We start from the raw sequence: 26,368 nt of genomic DNA, 5'->3' as shown, positions 1-26,368 counted from the left end.
CAGCGGTCACTGTATGACCAGAGTCCTGGCACTAGAGAAAGGAAACACGACCCTGGCATATCCGTGAACAGACGGGAAGTTTGGGCTAGTGGTATTAATAAAAGGGAAACTGAGTGTTGGAATGACTGTGAAGAGAAGAGATGGGAGGACCAGTACTGTCGATGCTTTAAGCAGAAGCATGCTAAGAGGGGCATGTGAAGAAACACACAGAAGGCGCTATTACAATACTGAAAGTTTCTTGCTCATACCACTATAAAGAGAGCCTAGTTATGCAGAGCTCTTGGCAGCAAGGGTAGGACACTGGCACAAACATTTAAATGCACAGCTGTCAAGTTCCAAAGGTTACTAATGACTAGCTCATCCCATTCAGGTTTTTGCTTCACATCCTGGGATATTTTTATACTGACTACAAGTCTCAAAATGCTAAACAAAACCTAGACTGAGTGAGTCATGCTTGGACAATGGAAACGCAAGAACTTGCTTCATTTAAGCTATGTTCTTTGGTAGGCCTCTTTGAAGTATGCTGAAGAATTTATGAATCCTAATACTGGAGAGCTTTCAAAGCTACGAACAAAGCACCCAGACGGCCTCATGCAGCATTTCATTGTGCACTGCCTGAGATCCAGTCTCGGAAGCAACCGTCACTGAGAGTAGAGCAGAAATCAGGGAAAGTGGAGAGGTACAGGGGAGAATTGAGGAATGCATGTGCAAACAGAGAGATGGCAATGAAGAGTAGAGAGACCATGGGAGAGTGGAGAGCAAATGAATTGGGATGGAGACATACAGGGGAAAAGAGGAGGCATTAGAGATATGGGACAAAACAGATGGAGGAAACAATAAAGAGATAATTGAGTCAATGGAGAGATACTTGGGAGTGGGCAGACAACGAAGGGGGGGGTTAGAGGACATAGATAAGGAAAAGGAGGTGGAAAAATACTAGGACGCATGCAGACACACAGATATAGATTGGAACAGAGGGCTAAAGAGGTGACTAGGGAAAACGAGGGAAAGCGGAGAATAAATTAAAGGGGGTAGAGCAGAAATGCAGGATAAATGAAGACGAGAGTGAGAGATATAAGAATGGAGAGGCAACCATCAGCTAACTAAAATGCACTGGGTAGTCCCATACTTTTGTTTCTTCCTATGCAGTAAATAAATTCAGTATTAAAAGAGACAAAGAGGTATGTGTGATGTGTACTTTCAATGTTATGAGGATTCATCAAATTAACAATAACCAATTTGACATTTTGTATGGAATTTATTGACATTTGAGGAGAGTGAATGATGGAAAGTGACGAGATACTGAGGACATAAGAGGAGGTTGGAGGTTGGAGGTATTCCAGGAAGAATGTAGGAGGTTAGCTCAATATATAGTGTCCACCTATGGTGAGGCACTGTGCACTGAGTCCAGGCAACCCATAGTAGTAATGTTTAGCTCCATGATAATCAAAGCTCTCAAGGGGTAGCTGTGGAGAGCAGCTAAGGATTATTCAAGAGGGTGTAAAGTGGGTGCATTTACCACATAGTCAGTCAGCAAACTTTCACATAAGAAAGAACCACACACATGTATACAAATATCACAACAGTAATTATTAACCTGGTATATCTCCTACACGGAGATATCGAATACACATCACAAATACTTTAAAAACAGGTAAGTAGCATAAACAAACAAGCATTTACAATGCAACGGTTTCGCCTTTGGAAAAGTTAGAGCTATTAGCAATGTAAATGACAATGCCATTTATTTATCTGTTTTCAAAACCAACACATAAATACAAATTTTGTCATTTACAATGCCAATAGCTCAAACTTTTCCAAAGGCGAAACCGTTGCATTGTAAATGCTTGTTATGAGATTATTAGAGCAGCCATCTGTGCCTCTCCTCATTCATTTGTCAACTATTATCACACTCAGGAGCTTGGGTGAAAGGCTGTTTTTGTTTTTTCAGGTAGGGTTGATGTCCACCATGGCTTTGGTATTCCTTATATGAAACCACAGGGACATGGATACGGGATATTATCTAAATTATATACCGGTAATTTTCATTATCCTTTGTCCTACTCTTCATCACAATCATTACAACCTGCCCTGCCTCTTTACTCTGCTGTTATATCTTGACGTATGCGTCCAGTCTGTTAAAAATAAATGTTCTGTCCATCCGCAGTCAGAACTGTCTTCCCGCCTGATTTATATGTTGGCGGTTTGACGGAATAAGTTCATCAGGCCACCGCCATCACCATTGTGTGCAGGCTTCTCGGTCAATTGAGTTAGAGCTGAAAAGTGGCAGAAAAGTGGCTTTCCGAGGCATAGAAGGAGGTCCAAAGCCCCAGTCACCATGCCCCCGTCCCCTTTCTGAATGACCGCACAGCAAAACTCATCTTAAGTGTGGCAGGTCTACTCACTGCTCCTCATGTGATGAATACGATCAAGTAAGGTATCTGCAGGCTACCTTCCTCCAACATAATCACTGGCCATCTGGCGAGTGGCTCCACTACATATCATGTGAACACTTAACGCTGGTCCGGCTTTTCAGCTAACAGCACTTTGCATGCAGGGAATTTTAAAGCCCGCATGTGCCATGTTAACATAGAAACAACAGGTCCCGGAATGCAGCATGCTGGTTGTTGGCTGGAAAGGAGGGACAGGCTGGGGGTGTCTGTCACATGACATGAGACCACTTGACAAGGAGACAGCCTCCTCCGTTAGTCGACCCAGAGCAAGCTGATTAGATATGTAGAGTAAAGTAATGCTGCTACAGCGAAGGGTAAAGAAAATAAAAAAATACATTAAAGGCACTTAAATTAACAAGAGGGTCAGCTGGTAAACGTTTTCTCCACATCTCTCCCCATTCTGCAATTATTTTCGTCTATGCCCTGAGCATAACTCGTGAGACAAAGAGGGTCCATGAAGAGGGAAAACACAAAGTGCAGATATTCGTAAAATGAGTCGCAGTTCACATTCCACTCAACAAAAGTCAGCACTGCTACCTCCCCCACACCTCTTCCTCCTTCTCGCCCCCTCCGGCCGAAGCAGAGCCCAGTCCTCCAGGCACAGGTAACTTTCAGACGTCCCTGCAGAGAAATTGCAGATGTGTCACATCAAGTGCTCGAAATCGGCACAGGGTCTCCTGGTTACCAACCCACAGCATCAGCAGCCCCCCTCCCTCCTTTTGCATTTTGGTTTTGCTCATGCACAGCCTACACCGCAAAGCACAGCGCTCTGTCACCCCCCCTCCCCCCATGTGCCTCCCTGCACACTGCCCTTTCACCCCCGTGATGTGCCTCCCTGCACAACGCCACCTTCACCACGGAGCTCTGCTGTGAGCCCTGAATTCATGTGCACTGCCTGCGCCCCAGGGTAGAAGGAGCCCCATGTGCTGTGCCTGCTTAGAGGACCCCTCGCGCATGCTGAGTATGCTCATAGGAGCCCCCCACGATTGCTGCGCCTGCTCAAAGGAGCCCCCCTCCCGTGCCACACTGGGCCCTAAACACCCCCCAAGGCCGCTGCAGCTTCCGGCGAATTATGGGCGCAGATCATCTACAGCGGGAACACCGGCCACCAGCTGGGCAGTGCCACAGGCCCCTCGGGCACCGGCCGTCGTCCCGCCCTGCCGATGCGAACCTGACTAACAGTAAACTAGCGCTTAGAGACCAACGGCTCGACGGAAAGCACTAGACAAAAGCTGAAGCCCTTCAGTCACTCACCAGTGTTCTGCGGTGAAAGGCGCCCTCTGCTGGATGGTCAAGGGGGTGCCCTTTGTGCCACCCCCAGGTGCAGGTCGATCGGCGGCAGCAGCTTCTCGGCGCTAGAGTGCAGGGCGCCTGGACACGCTGGGGAGTAAAGGAGAGGGAGTGCGCACTTGCTGCTCACTCAGGAGGGCTCCAGGGACGGACTGAGCCTGAAACAGAGAGGAGGGGCTCTCCCTGGAACGGCCAATCAGAGTGCGGAGGACGTGCTACACACGCCCCAAGGCGAGACGGGGGTCACCCTCGCCCCATTCACAGCCGGACCTCCCAAAACACAAACTACGTGCTATGTGTACAGCACGTGCTGGTCGTGCACTAAACACAACCACACAAAGCCCAACCCCACACGGAAACAACACACGTCCTCATAAGTGACTGCTGTGCACCCTAATAAACTTTACACCTTCAAACCTCCCACTAAACTCGGACATTTATTTTACACGTTTTTATATAGCGCGCACTTTACTCGAAGGTGTCAGGTATCAGGTGTCTAGCCCTTTTTTTTTTTTGCTGTATGAATCAGATAACCTTGCCCAATATTTGGTACTGCATACCACATAACCATAACAGCACTGATAATTGTAAATCTTGTTTGTACATACAACTAAATATGTCTATTAACTGAGTATATTTTGTAAGCCCAAATTCAGTCCCGGCACGTTGCCCAACCCTAATGTGACAGTTCTGCGTGAAACCCTTTTCCTTTTTGCATCTGTCTCTCCATGTGCCCGTGCACAGCGGGGTGCACCTTAAAGAGCGCCCTAGCTGCAGAGGAGCACGCACCCGCGATGGGAGAGGCCGGGATCCTGAACACTACGGAAGAGCCGACCAGCCCCGAAGACGAGCACACTGGATCCGCGTGGCTAGCGGGCGTTTCACGCTCGGACACGCCCGCTGTTTAGGTCTCTGTGGGCTGGGAGCTGCCAAGACAGCATGGGGCACGGATATATGAGCTGGATGGATGCCTACATGAATGAAACCTTATGTGTGGGTGAAATGAGCCGCCATGCCACAGGAGCACGTGCGAGGGGCACTGGGCACGTGTAAACTGCAGTTTAATTGCCCTTAGTGTGTGTGTTTAGGGCTTACCCTAGCGCTTTAATTATATAGCGTGTATGTCACAGTCTAGAGGGGTCCATTCAGCTGTCCAATAGGCTTCATTAAAATAACCCACAATCTAGTAATCACTGCTCTCCGATGCTATGGCACAGAGAGAGAAGTAAGCGCGTTGTGCAGATGGCGCTATTAAAATGTTCGAAGAATCTGCATCGAGACACCTCGTGCGCGTACAAGGCATAGACACTTAAAAACATAAAAAAAAGTCACAGAAGCTGCGAAGCTCGACAAAAGCCCTGAACAAGCTGCAGAGAAATAACAAGTCAGGTCCCGGGCCGCGCTGTGATTGGCTGACGTCACGGGGGTTTCCCGGCCGGCAGCCAATCACAGCGCGGCCCGGGAATGACGTCACGGGGGTGTCCCGGGCCGGCAGCCAATCGCAGCGCGGCCCGGGACAAAGGGGCGGGGCTTAAAAAAAGCACCAGAAACGCCCCCGAATCGCGTTTTCGAGAGAAAACGCGATTGACAGCCTCTGCCTCCCAATGGCTAGCCTCCATTTATGGAGCTAGCCAATTGGAAACAGAGGCTGTCCTAACCTCACTATTAGAAACAACAGATTTCGATCTGGGAGTGGCTTCGCCCCTCGCCAGGTTACGAAACCTAAAAACACATAGGCCCCTATGGGGGGGCCAAACCATATACTAAGAAAGTGGTATATGATGCAAGTACCAAATGTGACTGAAAAGCAATGATGGAGAAGTCCAGGGGAAGCAAAGAACCACCAAAGGTGAGTAGCTAGGGACCCCAAGGTGCCCGAGTGCAGAGTGTTTACACCGGATCAGACGTTCACTAGATAACACAGGGTAAGTTGCGGTTGGTATTTTATTGTTTCAGGACCCTTTCGAAAGGACCTCCAAGGACACCAATTGGATCACAGAAACTTAGAGAGCCACCCCACCCATGAATACCCAGGGAACCAGAATACCTACACCAGGAAGCCCAAGGTCATAGGAGTGAAGTGGTGTCAGAACCGCCCTTGGAAGGCAATGAAGCGTCTTAGAAGACCGGTGGCTACAGCAACTCGTGGACCAGAATGGTGGAACCCAAATGTGGATTCTAGACCAGGAGTACCTGAACGCAGGGGACATACTCACACCAGTCTTGATGAAGCAGCTGTGGAGCCCAGATGACGAAGCAGGGGCATAGGAGCCGTCCACAGGCAGTCCCAGGACGGATGAGGAATGAAGGAAGGTCAGTGGCCGGCAGGACCACCACCAAGCCTTGGCAAACGGAACAGTCAGGTTTGAAGGAAAAGATGCTTTGTTGCAGACCAGCAAGGTCTGTGGGACTAACTCAGGAAGGTTAAGTCATGGCCAGCCCTCAGCAATCAGAAGAGCCAAGAGGAATTGTTGGAGCTACTTGAGGACCCTCTGGTAGCAGGCACAGGGAGTCGCAGGGAAGCCTCAGCAGCCCACAGACGATGGAGGCTCACAGTGCAAAGAATGTAGGCAGGACATCATTCCTTTTTGGTGGGCGAGGCTGAGGCTTTTCGGAGCTCAAAGATCTTCTGTGAAGAGTCACCAAGCCTTGGCAGACAGACACGATGCACAAGGAGGTGGCTCACGTTGGCTGAAGAGGGATCACAGTCTCCCAAGTTGCAGGGAAGACTGGTCAAAGCTCTGGGGAGCCAACAAACCACCACCTGTGTTGCAGAGCCGGGAGATGTCCACGGGACAATATGATCAGCAAACCGGTCGTCGACGTAGAGGCGCCTGCAGATGCAGGGAATAGACTCCTTCACTACATGGGAGATTCCTCCTTGCTTGGATGCATGCAGAGCACTTGCTGACTCTGAGGATGCACTCTCATGGAGTTGCAGAAACTTGGAAGAGCACGGAGACGAAGTTGCAGCAGGAATCTTCTAAAGTGAAAGGTGCATGCACCATTTCATGCAGACGGTGATAGCAGCTCTGCAGACACTGTTTGCATGGACACCTATAGGTGGCAAAATACATCCTGCAGCCCATGGGAGACTCCAGGCGTACCAATGCCCTGGGTACCTCAGTACCATATAATAGAAACTTACAGTGGTACACAAGTATGCCAATTGTGGGGTGTATAAAGTATTTACCAGTAAATTCAGAGGAGAGAGCATTGCCACTGGGATCCTGGTTAGCAGGATACCAGTGAACTGTAGTCAAAACACACTGACACCAGGCAAAAAAGTGGGGGTATCTATGCCAGAAAGATTTACTTTTCAACAGTAGACATACAGCAAGAATGAAGAATAGTTTGGGAAATTGAATATATGTATATAGGAAGGAGAATGAAAGATTAGAGAAGGGACAGAAGGCAAGGGAAAGAGTGTGTTGAATGGAAACAAGAGTGAAGGGGAAGTGTTGAGAAAGAAGGGGAATGGTGAAGGGAGGAATGGTGGATGATCTGAAACGTAAAGCAAGAAAGGAAGGGGAAGATGGTGTTCAGGAAGGATGCGGGGATATGGGGTTGAATATATAGATAGAAGTAGAGACATAATTATCATCAGTGCAACAGGTGGTGGCACTGGTGTCCCACTGCATGTCAATTACAGCTACTGTTTTAGGTACCTAACCAAGGTGGTGGAGGCTTTGTCTTTACCCGCATTAGGGTCCATGGCCCTTGCTATTCCGCTGACGTGCAATAGACTTCTGACCATATCTTCCACTCTAGATTCAGCTCTGTACCGCCAGTATGCAGTCCCACCGCTCATGCACCCTCCGTAAAGCCCTGTCTCTCCCCTCACATCCTCATCACTAATTGAGCTCAAAAGGGCATCTCTACAAAACACTCTTTATTGAACCCTCACTCTGTTAAATCACACACTCTACTCTGATACCAAGCCTTACTTGAAACACCTGATTAGGAATGGGTGTTTAAGGCTAGTGAGGCCCCAGCTCTTCATTGAGCCACAGCTCATCATTACAGGCCTGTCCCCGACCTTGTGCATCCCTGCTCGTCTGCCCGCCAACCAGCAGACTGTGGAACTAGACAACCAAAGTGTAATCCAGGACCAATACTTGGTGAATTATGTGTTTGTGGTAAAAAAAATATATATTTTTTTTTTTCTGAGCCTTAGTTTCCTTATCCAACAAGTTTTGGACCAGCCCGAAGGAATTGAGGCTCAAACAAATGCCTCAGCATCCACGTTCCTGTACAGTCCTAACTCCTAGCATCCATTCCACTCCTTAAATCTCATCTCACCAGTTAAATCTCACCCCTTAAGCCCTGCCACATTCTTTAGTACTTGTTTTACTACACAAGTATCACAACCACCCTTGGTTTAGGACCCAAATTATTGTAATTGCACTCTTTCACGTGCCATTATTCTTCAACGGCTTCTCTCTTTAAGGCTGTCCCTGCCTGCGCTGCTAGTGCCACTCAAAAGGCCTACACACATTTATATTTTTGGACCAAATCCTTTCTCCCATTCTTATGCCCTGTTCACTCACTCCTTCTAGCACATGTTTATTCATTCCTTCCAGCACATGCTACGTACCTACAATTCATTGTGCCCTACTCTTAAGTAGTCGTTTGCCTTACTCTAAGCACCTGTTATCCAGAAACCCTGCCGCAACAACATCATTGGATTGAAACGATCATGCTTAGATGGCCACATTCTTTACATCATAAAACCATGAGGTCCACTGATTTCAGCTGTCTCCTGCCAGACAGTCTATTTCCAAAGTAACGGCACAGTGAATGAAAATTAGGTCTAACGGAATCCTTCCATTGTTGTTAATTAGTCACGCCTTTTCTCGCCTACGTTAAGTTCAAGCATTACAATGTGATAGTTTCACACAATTTCGAGATCAAAGCAGTAGTTGAAGTCATGTTATAAAGTGTAGACATACCCAGGATCAACTTTGCTTGAGAACTCTAGTGTTGCTCCATATATGAATTGCATCACGGCATTCATCTCTACTGGACTCACCCTGAAAAATTAAATGGATAGTGCTAAATAGGCCAATATACTTATCAATGTTAAGAAATGCTGTGGAATTTGAAAAACATTTTGAAGAAATCGAATGAGACGCATTTAAAGCAACAAATGCAACAAAAATACATAACACGTAATGCATATCAATGCTAGAATAAAGTAACAAGCATCAATGGTCAGCTGCACTCAAGCAAAAGCACAGTTAGTAGGACAACACATGATCAAGACTGGTCTTGGCCCGGGGCCAATACCTAAAAATGTAAAATAATAAAAGGAAAAAGAAAACACATTTGGACCGGTAAAGGAGGAATTGTTCCATGAAAACATAACAGGGCGAATCTGGAGTACACTGGGTTCCACTCTATTTCAAGCTGGATAGAAAAGGTCAAACTGCAATCTTTGCCACTCACTCTTGCTTACGCCAGTCTCTCTCCTACAGTTGTGAATGGCACCCCAAGGTGGAGAAACAGCTTTGTGCTCCGAGACAGCCAAACAAATGTAGTGAATGTGAAACACAGGAGCAACAACATCAGAGCTTCTGTTTAGTGGGACAAGCTGCAGGGACCATGGCAGCTTAGGAAGATCAATGAGGAAGATGTGGTGGAGGAAGCAGGAGGAGACTCCTGGTGGAAATGATGAAATCACTGGTAACTTGTGGCAATGAGAAGTCTTTCTTTTAGAGGGAGAGCTGATCTGAGCAGGCTCCCTTTTTGTGATTCAGAGCAGAGGGACAGTGGCAACACATTTCTGTGGGCGGTGAGGCATGACAAATAAATAGGAGCGTACGATGGACTAGCATGAGTCTGTGGAATTCTAGAAGAAAATTGACTTGACATCAATACGCCTATTTGAGAACGGCCAGTAAATATAGATTTGGACAGTTAATAGGAAAAGTCACAAAGACAGCTGTCAACACCTACTACATTTTGGGTTTTTATCAGTCTAGCTAGGTGGAAGATTGTGTTTGATAAACAGCGATGGCTGATGGATTCTTTTTACTGCAAACAATAAAAAGACAAACAAAAATCATAGTACACATGAATGAATATCAGTACTTTACAACAACACAGAAACACTGCACTGACTGAAGTATCAGTCTGAAAGTGTATTAAACTGGAGTATCACCGCAGATTCCCATCATATTTTTCTCCCTGTATTAAGTGGGATATACATATATAACATACCCTTTGAGGGAGATTTGGCTTTGGGAGCTTTCGGCCCAACTTCCAGACAGCATAGCAGCAAAGTAACTGGATCGGGCACATAAGATTGCTCTGAAAGAAAATAAAACAAATCAAATATTGGTTCCAAAGAACAAGGACATGGGTGTCCAGACTTGATCCATGAGGTCCATACCCATGCCACAATGAATTAAAGAAAAACATCTATGTAAATGATTCCCATTTAGATTGAAAGTGTGCAAGTTTATCCCACTTGGGAATCTGGCCTGGATACAGCTCTTCAAAGGTGGACGCCCAATGTATTAGAAGAACAATATATAACAGACAATAAGTGTTACCAAGATTACCCCACAAACAATGGGCTTCTCTCATTTTAAGAGAGACAAGCGGTTATACTGAAGGGCCAATGACAGGGTGAGACTCCAAGAAAATTGACAGAGTGGAGGGGGAGGAAGTATCTGCAGGAGCTTTGGCCACACCTATCCAGCGGGGCAACACTAAAGATCAGATTAATTTGAAGCAGAACAATTGAGATTTCGATACAAATTTAGAAGCTTTCATTTGTTATCTACTATACCAAGCGCTATTAATCACATGCCCCCCACCATATTTTCAACACTTCCTCACCCCTTCCTCATTGACCCATTCATAAGCTCATCAAACATCTTTAATCCCGCACTTCTAGGCAGTTTCTTATCTAGAATCCACCATCCCCAACATCTCCATCACTCCACACCCACTCTCAATCCTCTGAAAAAAAGAGTGTGTGAGGGAGTGAGTCGCCTTCCCAGAAGGAGTGGTGGAGGAATAAGCAGAGACGCAAGGTTCATGGCATATTTAATTTTTCAACAGTGTCCACAGCTGTAGCATGCAGGAGACCAGCTCTGCAACTACAGGACAGCACTAGTGCTGTTGTACTGCTGCATCAGCAACCTGGCTTCGGAAGCTACGGTGCATGGAGAATGTGGCGAGAACATTCTGAAATTGGGACATGGAGACTGCTATAACAACGATGCCTTCCATACTGATAGGGGTGAGGTTCCGGAAAATGGCATCAAAATGATGTTTTACAAACAGGGGGGCAATGCTAAACCTGGTAGGGAAATGTGAACCTAACATTACACAGCCAATATGAAAAATGGCATGACAAATGTAGGCAGCATTTTGAAAAATGTAGAAACTAGCATTGAACTTTTTGAAGTACGTTACTACCATTTTTGGACAGTATGTAACTACCGCTCCCAAGGTTTTACTGCATTGTTGGTTCCATTAATGTTTAAGCAATGTGTAAAGTATTTAAGTATATATTTTTTTAAACAAATTTTATTTGTCAAATAACACATATAACACAGAGCACTGTAACCCAGAAAATTCTGCATACGAAATGTACATCATTCTGAATGAATTATCAACAAAAAACTATAACCTCACGAACCGACTCCCCATCGCACTAGCATCTACTCCAGAACAGCACCACGAAAGTAAAAGCATCGTCCATACAAGCATGATCCGTCATCGCCCAAGAGGCAATGTCTTATGTCAGCTAAATTGAAAGCTCTAAGCCACGATAACCCGCCCAGCGCTTACACATTTTAAAGTGTTTAAGCGGGCACCCCCTGGCCATAAAAATGGGAATCTCTAAGCCCATACAGAAATCCAGGCCATACTTCCACGCGGACACTGAAGGCGTTCTCGGTGCCCTACAGGCCCTTGCGATATCGCTTTTAGCCAAGGTAAACCCTAGTAGCATAAGATGGCGTTTGTATATATTGCCCCAATTCCGTCCATAACATGCAGAAGTACCAGCTTCGGCGAGCAGGGAAGGTCCCAACCCAGCACTTCGGGGATGCAGACCATAACTCCCCTCCAAAATCGCCCTAAAGCAGAGCAGTGTCAAACTTTATGTAGCAAAGTACCTTCTTCATGTTCACATCTGAGACACACCGGGGAAGCCACCAGTCCCGCCCTCCACAGCCTGACTCTGGTAAAATACACCCGATTGAGGTATTTGAACTGGATAAGGCGCAGGCTTACAGCTATGGCTGCCCCCGCGGGGAGGCCAGAGCTTCTGTCCAGGCTTCCTCCTCCTCCAGTGGGCCCAAGTCACCCTTGACGGCCTCCCTAAGGTCCAGCAGCGTGGAGGATCTAAGGGTAACCAGGGACTCATAGATTTTGGAAATCTTGTGTTCTTGGAGGTCTCCCATAAACACCTTCACCTCTAACGGGCTGAACTCAGCCAGGAACTCCAAGCCCTCTAAGCTGGGGGAGATGACGTGTTTGAACTGCAGGTATCTGTAAAATTGGGTTTTAGCATATGGAAGTCCTTCTGTAGATCTTGAAAGGTTTTCAGGACCGGCCCCGCATTACGTCGCACAAAGTAGAGATGCCAATACGGTCCCAGCCACGAAATCCAGACAGCGCAGCCAGTTGCGGCTATCGCCCATTGTGTCAGAGTGGGGTCTCCCAAGTCAACCTATTCTACCAACTGATCCTCCGCAGCACCTGCCGCCAGATTTGGAATATAATTTTAGTGACAGACGGCAAGGAGTTACGTAGCGGTGCAGAGTAAAGTATAGTGTGCAACGCGTGATTCCCCCATGCACCGCCGCTCGACAGCGTATGCCGGATCAGCCCTGTCCCCATACCACCATTCATTGAAGACCAGCAGGTGTTAAGCCATGTAGTATGACAAAATATCAGAGGTCGCCAGCCCCCCACAGTAAGTGAACTGGAAACAAGTCCGTAGGGCCACTCTCGCCACTCCGCCGTCCGACAGAAACTGTAACAGAGCCGCATTACCTGTCGGAACCATCTGGGAGGAATCGGATATTGATGGTTTTGAAGGTGAAAAAGAAGGCGCGGGAGCAAAACCATCTTAAATATGGCCGACCAGCCATAGATAGACAGTGGCAAATGAGACCAAGTTTCAAGATCTTCTCGCACGAGATCCCATACCGCGGCCAAATTCCTATCCCAAGATGGGGCAGAACACTCCCAGATATTTCAGCTCCCCAAAAACTACCTAAACAGAGGAGGTCCAGGAACCGAGACCTACCTCCCCCCCCCCCCCCCCCCCCCCCCCTCAAGAACCCAGAGGGTAGACTTTCAAGGGTTCATACACAGGCCAGAAGTCTCCCCAAAAATGTGCATGATGCGAAGCAACCGCGGTCTCGTCCTATCTATATCAGTGAAAAAAAAATAGCACATCGTAGGCATACACGGCAATACGATCTGACAGTCCAGGTGCCCATTCAGGACCGGTCACTTGAGCATCAATCCGCACCCAGGACGCAAAGGGTTTCATAGCTAATGCAAACAGGTAGGGAGACAGTGGACAACCCTGCTGGTGCCTCGTCCAATAGTAAATATGGAGGAGATGGAGCCCGCCAGGCGCACAGATGCAGTGAGGTCCGTATAAAGCAAAGTCAGGTAGGACAGGAATCGAGGTCCAATATTCAGCCTGTGTAGGAGCGCGACTAAATACACCCAACTAAGAGAATCAAATGCCCATCCATATCCGCTAGCAAATACGCTGCTCGTTCTCCCAACCCCTGGACGGTCGCCACGGCAACATGTGCACGACTAATATTGTGGCGGGTTGTCCGCTGGGGCATAAACCCGGCGTGATCGGGATGGACCAATGAAGTAATATCGAACCGGAGGCGGTTAGCCAGAGCCTTAGCCAGAATCTTGGCCTCCACGTTCAGGAGGGAGATATGACGGTATGATGCTTGCTGATCGGGAGGTCTACCAGGCTTGTGGAACACGACCACTTCCGCATGTCTCCAATTGCGAGGCAGACGACCTCGCTCCTTGGCCTCCTCTACCACTCTGCGATAATGGGGCCCTAATTGTAGAAAATATCGTTTAAAAAATTGACATGGAAAGCCACTTGATCCCGGGTTGCATGTCCCCCAATGCAGCACCCAATTCTTCCTCCGTGAGAGGGAGATCCAGCTCCGCGCTGACTTCGTCAGAAAGGGCCTTAGGCGGGAGGTCATCCAGGAAGCAGCCCAACACATCTGAATGTAAACATTCTTTGGGGGCATAGAGGTCTGAATAATACATAGAAAAGCTTTCGGCGACAGCAGAGGAGTCCGTGAGGGGAGTCCCATCAGGGCCTACAATGCCAAGGAGGGCCTGGGGGTATAGTGTCCCCCGACACAGTCTATGCAACAGCTTACTAGACTTATCCCCCCCACTGGTAGATTCTGCTGCGGGTCGCCAGCCACGCCTGGCAGGCTTCATCTAAGAGAAGGTGTGAATAGTCTTATTGTGCCATTAGTAGTTGGCGACGGGCCCGCTTGCCCCGCCATCCCTACTGCAAGTTTCTAGTTCAAGAAGTTTAGCCTCTGCTTGTACGAATGACTCCCTATGTGTTCTGCGGGCTGCCGCACAGAAGGAAATGTCCTCACCACGGATCGTGGGCTTCATCGCCTCCCAAATAAATTCAGCCCCCTCTACCAAGCCAACGTTAAGTCAGGTACTGATCGATAGCGCCTTCCATATGTTCTTTATAGTCCTCCCTCTGGACGTTCCAGGTCGAAAGGCGCCACTGAAAAGGCTGTGGCCCCATCTCACTGCAAGGTAAGGGCCACCGGCGAGTGGTCAGATCGCCCACGTGGAAGGATATCAGCCGCAACTACCCTGCTATCTACCACCCAGGGGACAAATATATAATCAAGGCGGGAGTGGGAGTCATGCACTGCCGAAAGGTATTTGTATCCCTGTGTTGTCCAGTGTAGTCGACGTCAAGGGTCCACCCAAATCCAAGCCCGTCACCAGGGAGTGCAGTTTGGTCGGCTGTCAGATATCTTTAGAGCCCCCGGGCCTCCAGCGGTCTCTGGCCAAATCCATCATGTCATTCCAATCCCCCCCCCCTACAGCTGCCAGGCCATCTGGCATATCCGCCCAGAGGTAATATGTGAAAAAACAAGGACCCCCTGATTAGAATCAAATTCCTGGGTCAGGGTAAACAATGTGTGCAGATAAAACACCCAGGCAATAATACACTACCTACTGGCACATGAAAAGTAGCACAAATCACAATAAAAAATGATAGACTACTGTTTTAACACAAAGTACATTTTAATTCCATATAGAAAATATTGTTTGATAAAAATCAATGAATGATTAATGACATTTGATTAAAAAAAAATTGGCATTATAGCATATGCATTCCTTCATTCAAAACAATTTATGATTAAAATAATGGATGGTTTCCTGTCCTTTTATCAAACAATATTTTCTATATGGAATTAAAATGTACTTTATGTGTTAAAACAGTAGTCTATCATTTTTTATTGTGATTTGTGCAACTTTTCATGTGCCAGTAGGTAGTGTATTATTGCCTGGGTGTTTTATCTGCACACATATCCGCCCAGAGGGTCATGATTCTCTTTACCCCAGGAGCGAAGGGGGGGAGGGGAGTAAACACACCCCAGTACCATAGTTTCATCACCCACGTCCCTTGTAAGAACAAATACCTGCCCTGAGTATCCCCCCCATGTATTGACGTGTGTAGGTGACCCGGCGATGGATTAATACCGCAGCTCCCCGAGACCCTCTCACAAACCCGGAATGAAATACATGGATGTAGCTAAAACGTTGAAAGCATAGCGCCTTAGTCTCCATAAGGTGTGTTTTTTGCAGCATGAGAATATCTGCATGAGATCGTTTTGCCTGCTTAAGTATAGCTCCGCGTTTCATCTTGTCTAATGCCCCCCTTACGTTCCAACCAATTATCCGAAAGGTCCCAATGGGATCTTGTTGGTTACCTGACAACGCTGCCATAGGAGGGCTTGATGCAAAGCATTGTCATAGATAATGTGTGATATGTGCAAGGTGACCCTGAAGCAGTGCAGGACAGTGTGATCAAAGAACAAAACCCCCAAAACAACCCAACAATCCCCCCCCACCCTATACCTCAAAAACAGTGAAGTACCTGTCGCGGCGGGCGCGGCCGGCAGACCCCCAACAGGAAGTCCCCCGCCCACCAATGGATCCCCAACTTACAGCCCATTGTCTGCTGGCACTCTCCCTGTCAGCTAACGCCCAACAGAGATACCGGCCCTCATGTGTGCTTCTCCGGTCAAGGCAAGCGTATCAAAGACCCATGAGACTATCAGCACCCCCAGCAGTCAGTCCGCCGATGTGTGCTATCGCTGGGCCGACTCAGCCCGGGAGGATGCACCACACGACTGGGATCGACGTCTGGACCTGGAGCGTCTGCTCCCCTTCACCTTCTGTTTGGGCTGCTTCCGTGCCGCCTCACTCGACGAAGAGTCCGATTTCCTCCGGGACGGCATATGAGGGCGAAGCCTCACCATCTCATCTGTCCACTGAAAGAACTCCTCTGGCAAATCAACGAAATTGGTATGGGACCGGTACACCACCTGCAGCCTGGCCGGATACAACAAGGCATATGGAAGTTTGAGATCTCAGAGACAGGCTTTGGCCGCCATGTAGGGCTGCCTCCGTTGCTAAACTAAATTTGTGAAGTCAGGAAATATCAGAATACGGGCATTGTCAAATAGCAGCGGTTCTTTGGCCCTAACCTGTTTCAGGATAACATCCCGGTCATGATAATTGAGCAGTTTTGCAATAACAGGCCACGGGCGGGTGTCAGGTGGGGGCTTCTGAATCAGGGTTCTATGGGCGTGCTCCACCACAGAACATTTGGACAATGACTCCGGAGGGAGCCAACTCTCCAGCCACTGAGTAAGGAACCACTCCATATCGCCATCCTCGCACCCCTCCGGGAACCCGTCAAAGCGAAGATTATTGCAACGGGCCCTCCCCTCAGCGTTCTCCACTCGGGAAGCCAGTCCACGTAGGATCGTCACTAGTGAGGCCACTCGCTTCTGCAGGGTGTCGACCACATCCTCCACTACAGAGATTCTCGTCTCGGTCTCTGTGATACGCGCAACTGCATTGCGCTGGTCCTGTCGCAGCAACATAATGTTGGAGCCGACCGCCCCAATCTTAGAGTCCAGGGCATCCCTCGACTGGGTGATGGCAGCCATGAGGGCAGCATTGTCTGGCATGTCTCCAGGCGTCCCCCCCCGATGCCACTGTAGAGGCCGCAGGGCCCGTGAATTTATCCATTGTGCTCTGCTTGGCCGATCCCCCACCTTCTTTGTCTCTCGTCATGACGGGCTTAGGATCACTCGGCGCCCCAGAAAATCTCGCACCTGACTCCCATACAGCGCAGTCAGGATATAGTGGATCCTGGATCACAGGAAGGGGGCAGGAAGAAGAGCAGCCGCTAACTGACAACAACCCACCCCAACACTGGAAGCGATGGTCTGTCTGATCCGGCCGAGGCAGCAGAAACGGAGGAGCTCAGCCCAAGCGGCTCGGCCTGGCCGCCAATCACAGGGCCTTCCGCAGGAAGGATAAGAGGTGGCCAGAGAACCTAGCACAACTGAGGGCCACACGCGCTGGAAGGCACCAACTACCGGACCATTCTGCAGCCCAATACACCTCTCCTACCGCCGCTCCCAGCTGAGAAATCGAGGGGGTGCCCCCACAAGTCCCGCTCCAGCCCTTCAAGGGCTCTCACACAGTGCGCCAATGTCACTGCCACAGCCCTGGTGGACAAATAGTGGCTCCATGTCAAGCTTGTGCGGCCCAATTGACCGCCGAAGCGAGCAGGCCACCCCACGAGTGATGAGGGAAGCAGAGGGTCCCCAAGCCAGACGCAGGAGACCCGTATGCGCCACAGGTAGTATTCTGGCTCAGGTCCACTGCCAAAGGTCCTGGAGGCATTCACGCGGCTCAACGGGCCGCCGACACGGGCCTTCTGCGGAGCAGGAGAGAAAGGGCACAAGGAAGATCATCCACCAGGCCCCGGAAGGCAGGGAAGGCTGCAATCACCCTCCAGCCTGGGATCAAAACTATGGCCACCAATCCCTTGGTCGAGCTGTGCTCTTGGGCACCACCCCCGCGGCCCTATATAGCCACCGATTATTAAGGCACTGCTCGTGGGGGGGGGGGAAGGGAGGATGTACCTGAATGTCCAGGGAATAGACCAGCTGAGAGACTCTAACTTTCTATATCCCGTACAGGCGCTCAAGCGGCTCGATAGGCTGCTGGCGCAAGCCCTCCACTTTGCTGCAGGGAGGAGTACACGATGGGACCCAGGGAGCCGCTATCACAGCGCAGGACTCAAATAGTTACCGCCGACCCCTCAGCCCAGCCGTGTGCGCTCCAGACTCTTCCTCCCGCGGCCCGATCTGGCTGCCGACCGCTAGGGTTCACCAAGTTACGGAGGAATGAGTGGAGAGGCGACCGACCCCCGATGGCAGTGGAACAGGTCTGAGAGCTCCCTCCACTTCGGAAATGGCCACCGGAATCACCTCACCCGAGCACAGCCTGCAGGCTCTTTGTCCCGCCTGGGTCCAGCCCGATCCGACTCCCCGGCCTCCGCACAAAGCCGCCAGGCTCCACCGACCACAGGGCCGACCTCGGGCTGACGTCGTCCCGCCGCTCAGGTCTGCTCCCCGAGTCGGGACACGGAAGGAAGGCGCAGCGCCGGCCCGCGCTTTTCGTGGGGCACAGTCTGGGTAGAAAGTAGACCGGAGAAGCAGGATGATTCAGGATATTAATTTAGGCTGGACGGAGATCACCTAGCACACATCCGCCATGATGGCTTGCTAGGCCACGCCCCCTGTATTTAAGTATTTTTGGGTGTTTTTCATGAAGGAACAATGTGGACACTTGTAATGATCAGGTCTACAAGTGATCATTTAGTTTAAAGATGGTTTACTTCAGGATAGTTACAAGATGATAAGAAGATAGGAACAAGACCACAGGAAGACCACAGGGAGACCACAGTGTGACCCAGGGAGACCTCACCAGGAGCAGCCAGCATGCTGCTCAGCCCAGCCAGCTGTGGCTATTTGACTCCCAACATTCTGTGAAGTGACATCACATGAGGATTCGACAGAGAGGGGAGGCATAACATGGGAGTCAAGATACAACAACACTAGTAACACAACACATAAATAATCTATTGTTGATGGTTTGAGGCGGCTAGCAGGCTCCTGGCAGCATGAAACACCCTCTAGAACATCCAGCAGTGGGTACAATGTACAGTCCTAGTTTTGTACAGCATAATTTTTTGTTCCATCAGGAAGGCATCTGAAGCAGGAGTTTCGTATATTTTAAGTGCAGCCTAGGCAAGCTGGTATAATAAGCATTATATTTTTAGCAACACTCATGACCACTTGATCACTGCTCTAGTATCCGGACCTCACCTGCAACCTTTCAGAAACATTCAGATGCATTTGATCAAAGCATTAATCGCAACAAAGTGGGGGAGTGAGAGGAACTGGACATAGGGACCTGTGTACATTTCCCCTGGAGATGAAATTCTCACACAAAATAACACTGTGTACCTTTGAGCAAGATTCTCTTCAAATTAACATTTTTCACAGATTTAACTCATCCTACTCTGCAAATGAGTTATAAATGATGCCGAAACCTCACTCCCACTAAGTAGTGTTCCTCATAGGGTGCACTCTGAACTAGTAGAGATGCCAAAGGCGCCCAGCACTGGCAGTGTAGGACAATCACTGTGGAGGATCTAGAAAAAAAGTATTTAAAACTGTATACTTGTAGATTATAAACTACGTCTTTTAACATCTCCCTCAAAAAAGGTAAAAAAAAAAAAAACGGTAATGACGGCCTCATAATGTCTCCAAAAAAGATGGCCTGTTGCTGCCCGGGGGTTGCCTACGTATGACAAGAGTATTTGTCACCCGGAACATCTCGCCTAGCGGCTGAACACACGTCTAACTGAATAGGAGAGAGTGTCATCTCAAGTGGGTCAAAACAACTCAAAGACATCACTTCAGATGATAAAGGAGGGAGGGCCACTGATCTCTAGAGAATTTCAGCTGGCCAATAAAACTGTAGGGGTGCTAAAGAAAATATATTATTTAAAAAATGTCTGATTCTAGTCTAGCGCCCTTAAGTTTTTATGGGTGCCCGTGAGCCATTTAGCTCGGTGTTATTTAACGATTTTAGAAAAAGCCAAAAATAGGGTGATCGGACTTTAACAATTCAGATCCGCAAGATCGTATCAGCTTTTTTCGAGAGAGGGGTACATACATCTTTTAAAAAGAACAACAAAAGAAGGGCAAGTGAAGAACTGATAAATCTGGACAGTGGTGGAATGATGTAGGAACCCGGAGTCTGCAGCACAGCAATCTGACAGGGCTCCCCGAGTGATCATTATGTAAATTCACCAGTGCAGAACTTAATTGTGGGTAAGGGCACTACGCAGTCTGCCAGAGGAGGGGCATCCACTAAAGGTGGTGGATGTACCATCTGTTGTATTTAGAGTGGCATTGACATGAAGGAGCATCCACCACTCTTTGGCAGATGTCCCACATGACCCAAACTCAAAATAAGATACTATGTCATCAAAGGTAATACCACTTGCAAGAAGCTCTATGGGAAGTGGGAGAGGCATCACATGCACGTGGGTCTGGTGATTTTAATCTACTCAAACTAAACTATACTCAGTGAAAAAGCACACACCACTTGCTAAAGTTGAACCCCTGGAGCCCCATGGACAGGAGGCAGAATGGTCCATATTACTGCAAAAAAAAAAACTCTTTCGACGAGGCGAGGTGAGTGTTGATAAAGTGAGCTTTAGCTGAATGAAGACAAGCTTTGGAAAATGTAAGTGTCCTCCTAAAGAGAGAGTGTTGGACTTGGCCCTTTTGGCAGGTTCACCCCGAAACTTTTTGCATTTTCCTAGCCCTTTTCTGTAACCTGGTGTTGGTGATTTTAGGCCTCTGGGCACTTTAGCACTGTAGCCCAGTGTAAAGTGCGTGCGCTCTCTGAGTGCGTGTGGTGAGATTGGCCTGCCCTCCCATAGGAATGCATGGGGGATATGTGTGTCCATGGTAATTCCTGGTATGAGAGAAGGGAAGGGTCGAGTTTAGTATGTATGAACTCGTGAGAATAAATGCTGCGCAATGGTGTGTGCAGATTTATGGTGACTGGTGGAGAAATGCCACTTTTAGAAGTTGGCATTTCTGTGTGCTATGTGTTTGCCTGCCTGATTTGAATTGCATGTCTGGCTTGTGAGTGACAGGAGCTGAGAGGTGTTGGGGGTTCCAGGAGGGGCAGGACAAGTCAGAGCTAGGCCGAATAGGACACCTGAGCTGAGAGTGGTGGGACGAGAAATCCCCTGACTCTGAATAGGATAGTGCTTCTCTAGTACAAAGCTGGCTCCGCCCCCTGTGGTGTGTCTGATCACTGAGCCCCCACCTGACAAAGGGGAGAGAAGCTGGGCAAAACAAAGTGCTCCAAATCCTCCCTAAACCAGTTCTGACTGGTATCCCCAAGCCCTATGCTGTGACACAATGGGGTTTTGTAATATAAATATTGGGGCTGTGACCCCATGAAGAGGTTCAGTTCTTGTGCTGGTGCTGTTCCTGCCTTACTGGGGACTTGCGGCTGGGGCCCAGGAGGAACCTCCATGGGGGCTGCCTCCCTGCTGGAGGGCCCTGTGTGCTGGCCTCCCTGGGCCCACCTATGCCCCTTGGACTCTTGCAGGACTTAAGCGCCTCGTGGGCGCTTTCATGCTAAATTTGGCCCTAAAGGAAGAGGAGTGTGTGCATCGCTGCATATGGAGATGGAAGGAATCCCCAGCCCAGGGATTTCCCTCATGATGCTGTGACCGAGCAGGATCTCAACCCGCATTCAGCCACACCGAGCGGGAGCCTGCCCCGCTGTATTCATATTTTAAGGGCAGGTGTCCACCCAGCATTAGTGCGTACCTGGCCGGAACCCACCCCGCACTGTGGTGACCGGAGGAGCGGGTGCCCACCCCGCAACGAATTTCTGTTGAGCGGGAACCCACCCTGCTTTAATATTTATTTTTCGGGTGCCCACCACTTATGCTGTATTCTGGCAGGTGCCGACCCCACCTTGATTATTCAAGTGACGAGCGGGTGCCCACCCCGCATCGCCGCCAAGACCAAATTGAGGATCACCGCTGCGGCCCGGGCAAAAAGGGGAAGTCAGGCCAAGTTTGCCTGGCCTTGGGCGGAACACACACAGGAAGTCCTGTCTGCTGCCAAAAAAGCCGCCAGGAGCCTCGCGGGCTCCAGAGCAAAGTCCCGGGTCCCAGGAGGGTTGTAAACTAAAAGCGGCTTCATCTCAGGAGCCTTATTCCGTAAGAGAATGACCTCCCTCACACGCTCAGAGTACCTGTGCAATGCTTCATTCAGCAAAACTTGGAGACGCGCCATTGGTCGGCTTCCATGAGGAGCCCATTGGGTTTCTAGGGCTGTGCTTGTAAACAAAGCAGCCATGTGCTCAGCAACCACGTGAGACGTGTCACAGCGATCTGCATCACCTACCAATGCAGTAACCCCTGGCACAAATACGAAAGCAATGAGACAAGAGGATTTCCAGTACTCGCTCGCTCTTCTCACTGCTGTGCATAGAGGACTAGTTTCTTTTTACGCAAAATAAGACCTACATGTATAATTAGTATGAACGTAGATAAGGAACCCGTTAAAGAAATGTTTTGACATAAAAAGGATTTTAAATTGAGCAACAGACCACATTATCATACTAAAGCGTATTGTCTTCACAAGTTCATCATAGAGATGGATTGACTTTAGAAAGTGCACTGAAGTAAGATTTAGGGGTTGTTAAAAAATCAGTCAAATCATACTAATGCATTAGAAAGCCTAAGTTTCGAATCTGAAGCCACTGCCTGAATCTTTCAGAAGTCAGGAGTGCCACTGTCTCAATAAAGGATGCTACTAGGTGACAGTAGACGGGGAAGGTCAGGTTGCTTAGCATACCCTGCATTTGGTCAGGGTCAAAAGGGCAAGGAAGTCAGCCGCTCCAGTCCGTGTCCATACATTACTTCGGGGCTAACAAATGGGTAAGGAAATTGGGAAAACTGAACATCTTCCCTCCAGCCACCAAGGCAAACCAATAGCATAAGGAAGAAATGCTTTGAACTCAAATAAAGAAGAGCTAAGAAGATTCAGAACCCTTATATTCAACAGCCCTTGCTTTCATCATCCAGGCAGGTGCAGCAATGCAAATCTAACCTAGGAAGGCTGCCCACATAGTGACACGCATGCCTTTGAACTTTGGTCTACACAAACAGGACGAGCCTGCCTGTACCAGCACCTGTTGCATGTCGCTCACCCACAGCACAGTCCCACCCCAAAAAGCAAACACCGAGGGACACAGCGCTCAGTCTAGTGGAGCCAAAAATGTGTTTACCCTTGCTCTGCCAAGTATTTAGGCTCCACAGACTAATGCCATGTGGCTGAAATTAGATGGAAGAGAGATGTTGCTGTGACCTTTAGCAGGAAACACCACATTTAAAATGGAAGCAGTGCTTGTAGAGTGGAAAAGAATATGCCACTCCTTACTTGCCCAGAATATTGCAGTGGTCAGGTATGTCATTAATTAATTAAACGTTTTGGAATGATGGGTTAAAAGGGCGTGGATACAGCAAGGGTACATATCGCAGGCCAGCTAACCGAAGGCGCCACCTATCCAAGCCACAAAAATTGTCCTTCCGTTGATTAGTATATAGGTGAAACATACAATTTGCATGTCCTGTAGGAAATAATTTCTCAATGACTTCTTTGACTTAATCATTATGAACAATAATTTAGTGAGATCCCTGTATGCCGGTGCTTCCACAAAAAAAGGAATTCCGAATGTTTATGTACCAAGCAGGAGCTCCAGAAATACGTTCTGGTCTAGCTATGCCGGTGCCAGTTCCTGCTTTTCATAGAGCCACAAAGTATATTTTTTTGGCTCACGACAGATTACCCTGTTCTACGCCACGGAACTCGCTTGCAGAATAATACCCTGACCAGTCAGCCCTACCGTTTGGCAAGGATGGCACAACAGTAGAGGGTACATTGTAAACCATATTAGTCTGCACCTCTGAGCATTCAGTTTTTCTGGTGCCGCTGGAAACAGTTCCGTGTTTCGTGAGGTTGCGCAACCATCTCTGGGAATTCTGGGCCTGTGTTTGTAAACATTGCTGCCACGTGCTCACCACTCGCATACTGCCCGCCTGCAACATAAAGGCGCATGCCTCCTTTCAGTAAGTAAACGGCAACTGCAGGAAATTCTTGAATTAAACTAATATTTTAGGGAAAAGCTTTGGAAGTAAATGCAATTATGCCATCTACAATTAAACCTACAGACCTACATCCAATAAGCATACTTTTTCCAGCCAACTAAATGGCATTGGACATCTAGAAGGGGGAGGCGCGTGCCTCGCGCAGCAGCAGGGGGGCCTGCGCGATTCACTTGCGGTAGCGATAATTGCTACAATATGGCGGCGCTCGCTCCCGCAAGTGAATCTCCAGACATGCACGCGTTGCCATTGAAGGCAATGGAAAGTGTGCACATTTTGGGCTGAAAAGCCAAAGCGATCGCAAAAGGTCGTTTTGCCTTTGCAGTGCATGCGTGCTGCGTAGGCGAGACCTAAAAATAATTTCTATCTTTATATATTTTTGAGCACCAAGGCCCAGATGTATCAAACAGTTTTACCCATTCCGTGTCTAAAATGTATTCATATATTCATATATCTGGACCCAAGATCATCAAAATCATGGAAGTACGTTTTAAGTTATGAATTTTTACAGGTTTGAAAAATCAACAGATTGCAATTTCTGAAGCGGTAACGTTATTATATCGAGGAAAGACATACAGTGCATACAGGTACATCACAGCAACCTATGGGACCAATCTCCTAACAATTGGGCAAAGTCCAAGGCAGGAGCAACAGGTCATTTCGGACGGCACCGGGGTGGCCAGGTGAAGAGATACTTTCAGCGTTGGGTGCCCAATGTTATCCTATGGGGGGGAAACATGTACTGCATTCGGGCACTTTACAGCAACTTTCTGGACCAATATCCTGGACTTAAGGTGAGTATAGGGCAAGTTCCAGTGCAGCGCCAACAGGTCACTTTGGGTGGTTCTGGGGCGGCCGGGTGCAGAGGTGCTTTTCAGGTAAGGTGCTCAGTGATATTCAATGGGGATTGGTCCGGTCGAAAAGAGGCTGCAGGCTCCGACTGGGAAACAAGTGAGGCTAAACCAACAGGTGGGCTCAGGTCTCAATGCTCGAGGATGTGGGGGCACCTTTGGTTCACATCCATTTGGACCAGGGGCGATTGGTGCAGAGTTGTCTTGAGGCATTGGGTTGTTCACAATCGAGTTACTAGCGGGGCTGCATCAGGAGACTGCAGGCAGCATCGAGGAGCCGCCTCCTGGCAAACCCAGGGTGGGTTTCTTCCCTGGAGGGCTGGGGACCACGCTGGTACCTTTGGCCCACTTCAACTCAGGCTTGGAGCGACAGGTAAAGTGGTGCTGGGCAGTGTCGGTTTACACGGTCCAGAAAGCTCACAGTTCTTTCTTTTGTACCTATATGGTGCAAGGAAGTGGCTCCCCTGTACCACAGGAGTTCCTGAGTCTTGAAAGAAGTGCTGGCGGGCCTCCCAGGCTTTTGGAGGCACAGCAGCATACAGGGTGAGTCGACTTTGGCACAATCGTCTGGAATAGAGAACAGGCAGGCATGGTTGGTGCAAGGTAGGTGCTACTTCCAGTTCTTGCTTTTCACAGCTCTTCAGTCCTCCTTTTAGGTCAGCAGGTTCTGATTTCCGGGTGTCAGGGGCTCCCCTAAATACTAGATTATGGGGTGTTAAGGGAGTGCGAGGTAGTAGCCAATGGGATACTTATCCCGGGATCACTACTCCCCCTAAATTACCACTTCCTGTGGGAAGAACAAGTTACTTACCTTCGGTAATGATATATCTGTAAGTTATATAGGTTAGTTATAGATTCCTTACCTTAGTATTACCCCCAGGCGTCAGACTGGATCCAGAAAGTTTTTAGTCAGCAGTACCCCTGCGCGTCGGTAGGTGGCGCTGGTCGACTCCGCATCCGTGGTCGGCGTTGTGGTCGCCGGGATGACGTCGCAGAAGTTACTTAGACCCCACCCTCGCGTGCTGACGTCAGTTCTGTACAAGACTTTCCGCGCCAGGAACACAGAGCCATGCAAGACACGGACCACTGGTGCACAAAACTAGGACCCTGAAAGGATGTCCTCAACCCTAAATATCACTTAGCATAACGTGGAGGATGGGTGGGCAGTAAGGAATCTATAACTAACCTATGTTTCTCACAGATATATCGTTACCAAAGGTAAGTAACATGTTCATCTGAAAGAAACAGTTAGTTATAGATTCCTTACCTTAGAATAGATACCCCAGCAATACCAACCCCGGTGGTGGGGCTGCGAATTAAGTTCACACCAGAAAGTCCTGGAGAACAGAACGACCAAACAAGCAGTCTCTCCGGACTTGGTTGTCCAGGCAGTAGTGCTTGGTAAACGT

The 26,368-nt window shown here is 48.7% G+C and overlaps 1 protein-coding gene across 2 annotated transcripts in view; it reads right to left on the bottom strand.

The window, feature by feature from the left end:
* BTBD8 (BTB domain containing 8) overlaps window positions 1-26,368 on the bottom strand; it is a 419,591-nt gene that overhangs the window by 232,148 nt on the left and 161,075 nt on the right. For both annotated transcript variants that reach the window (XM_078646322.1, XM_078646321.1), the window contains 2 exons: window positions 9,966-10,055; window positions 8,696-8,776 (listed from right to left, as the gene is read on the bottom strand). In XM_078646322.1, coding sequence (XP_078502448.1) covers window positions 8,696-8,776; window positions 9,966-10,055 — 171 coding nt within the window. The remainder of the gene's footprint in view (window positions 1-8,695; window positions 8,777-9,965; window positions 10,056-26,368) is intronic.

The sequence above is a fragment of the Lissotriton helveticus genome, chromosome 1_1, assembly GCF_964261635.1.
Source record: "Lissotriton helveticus chromosome 1_1, aLisHel1.1, whole genome shotgun sequence".
NCBI classification, from domain to species: Eukaryota; Metazoa; Chordata; class Amphibia; order Caudata; family Salamandridae; genus Lissotriton; species Lissotriton helveticus.
This window is presented reverse-complemented; position numbering and strand designations above follow the sequence as displayed.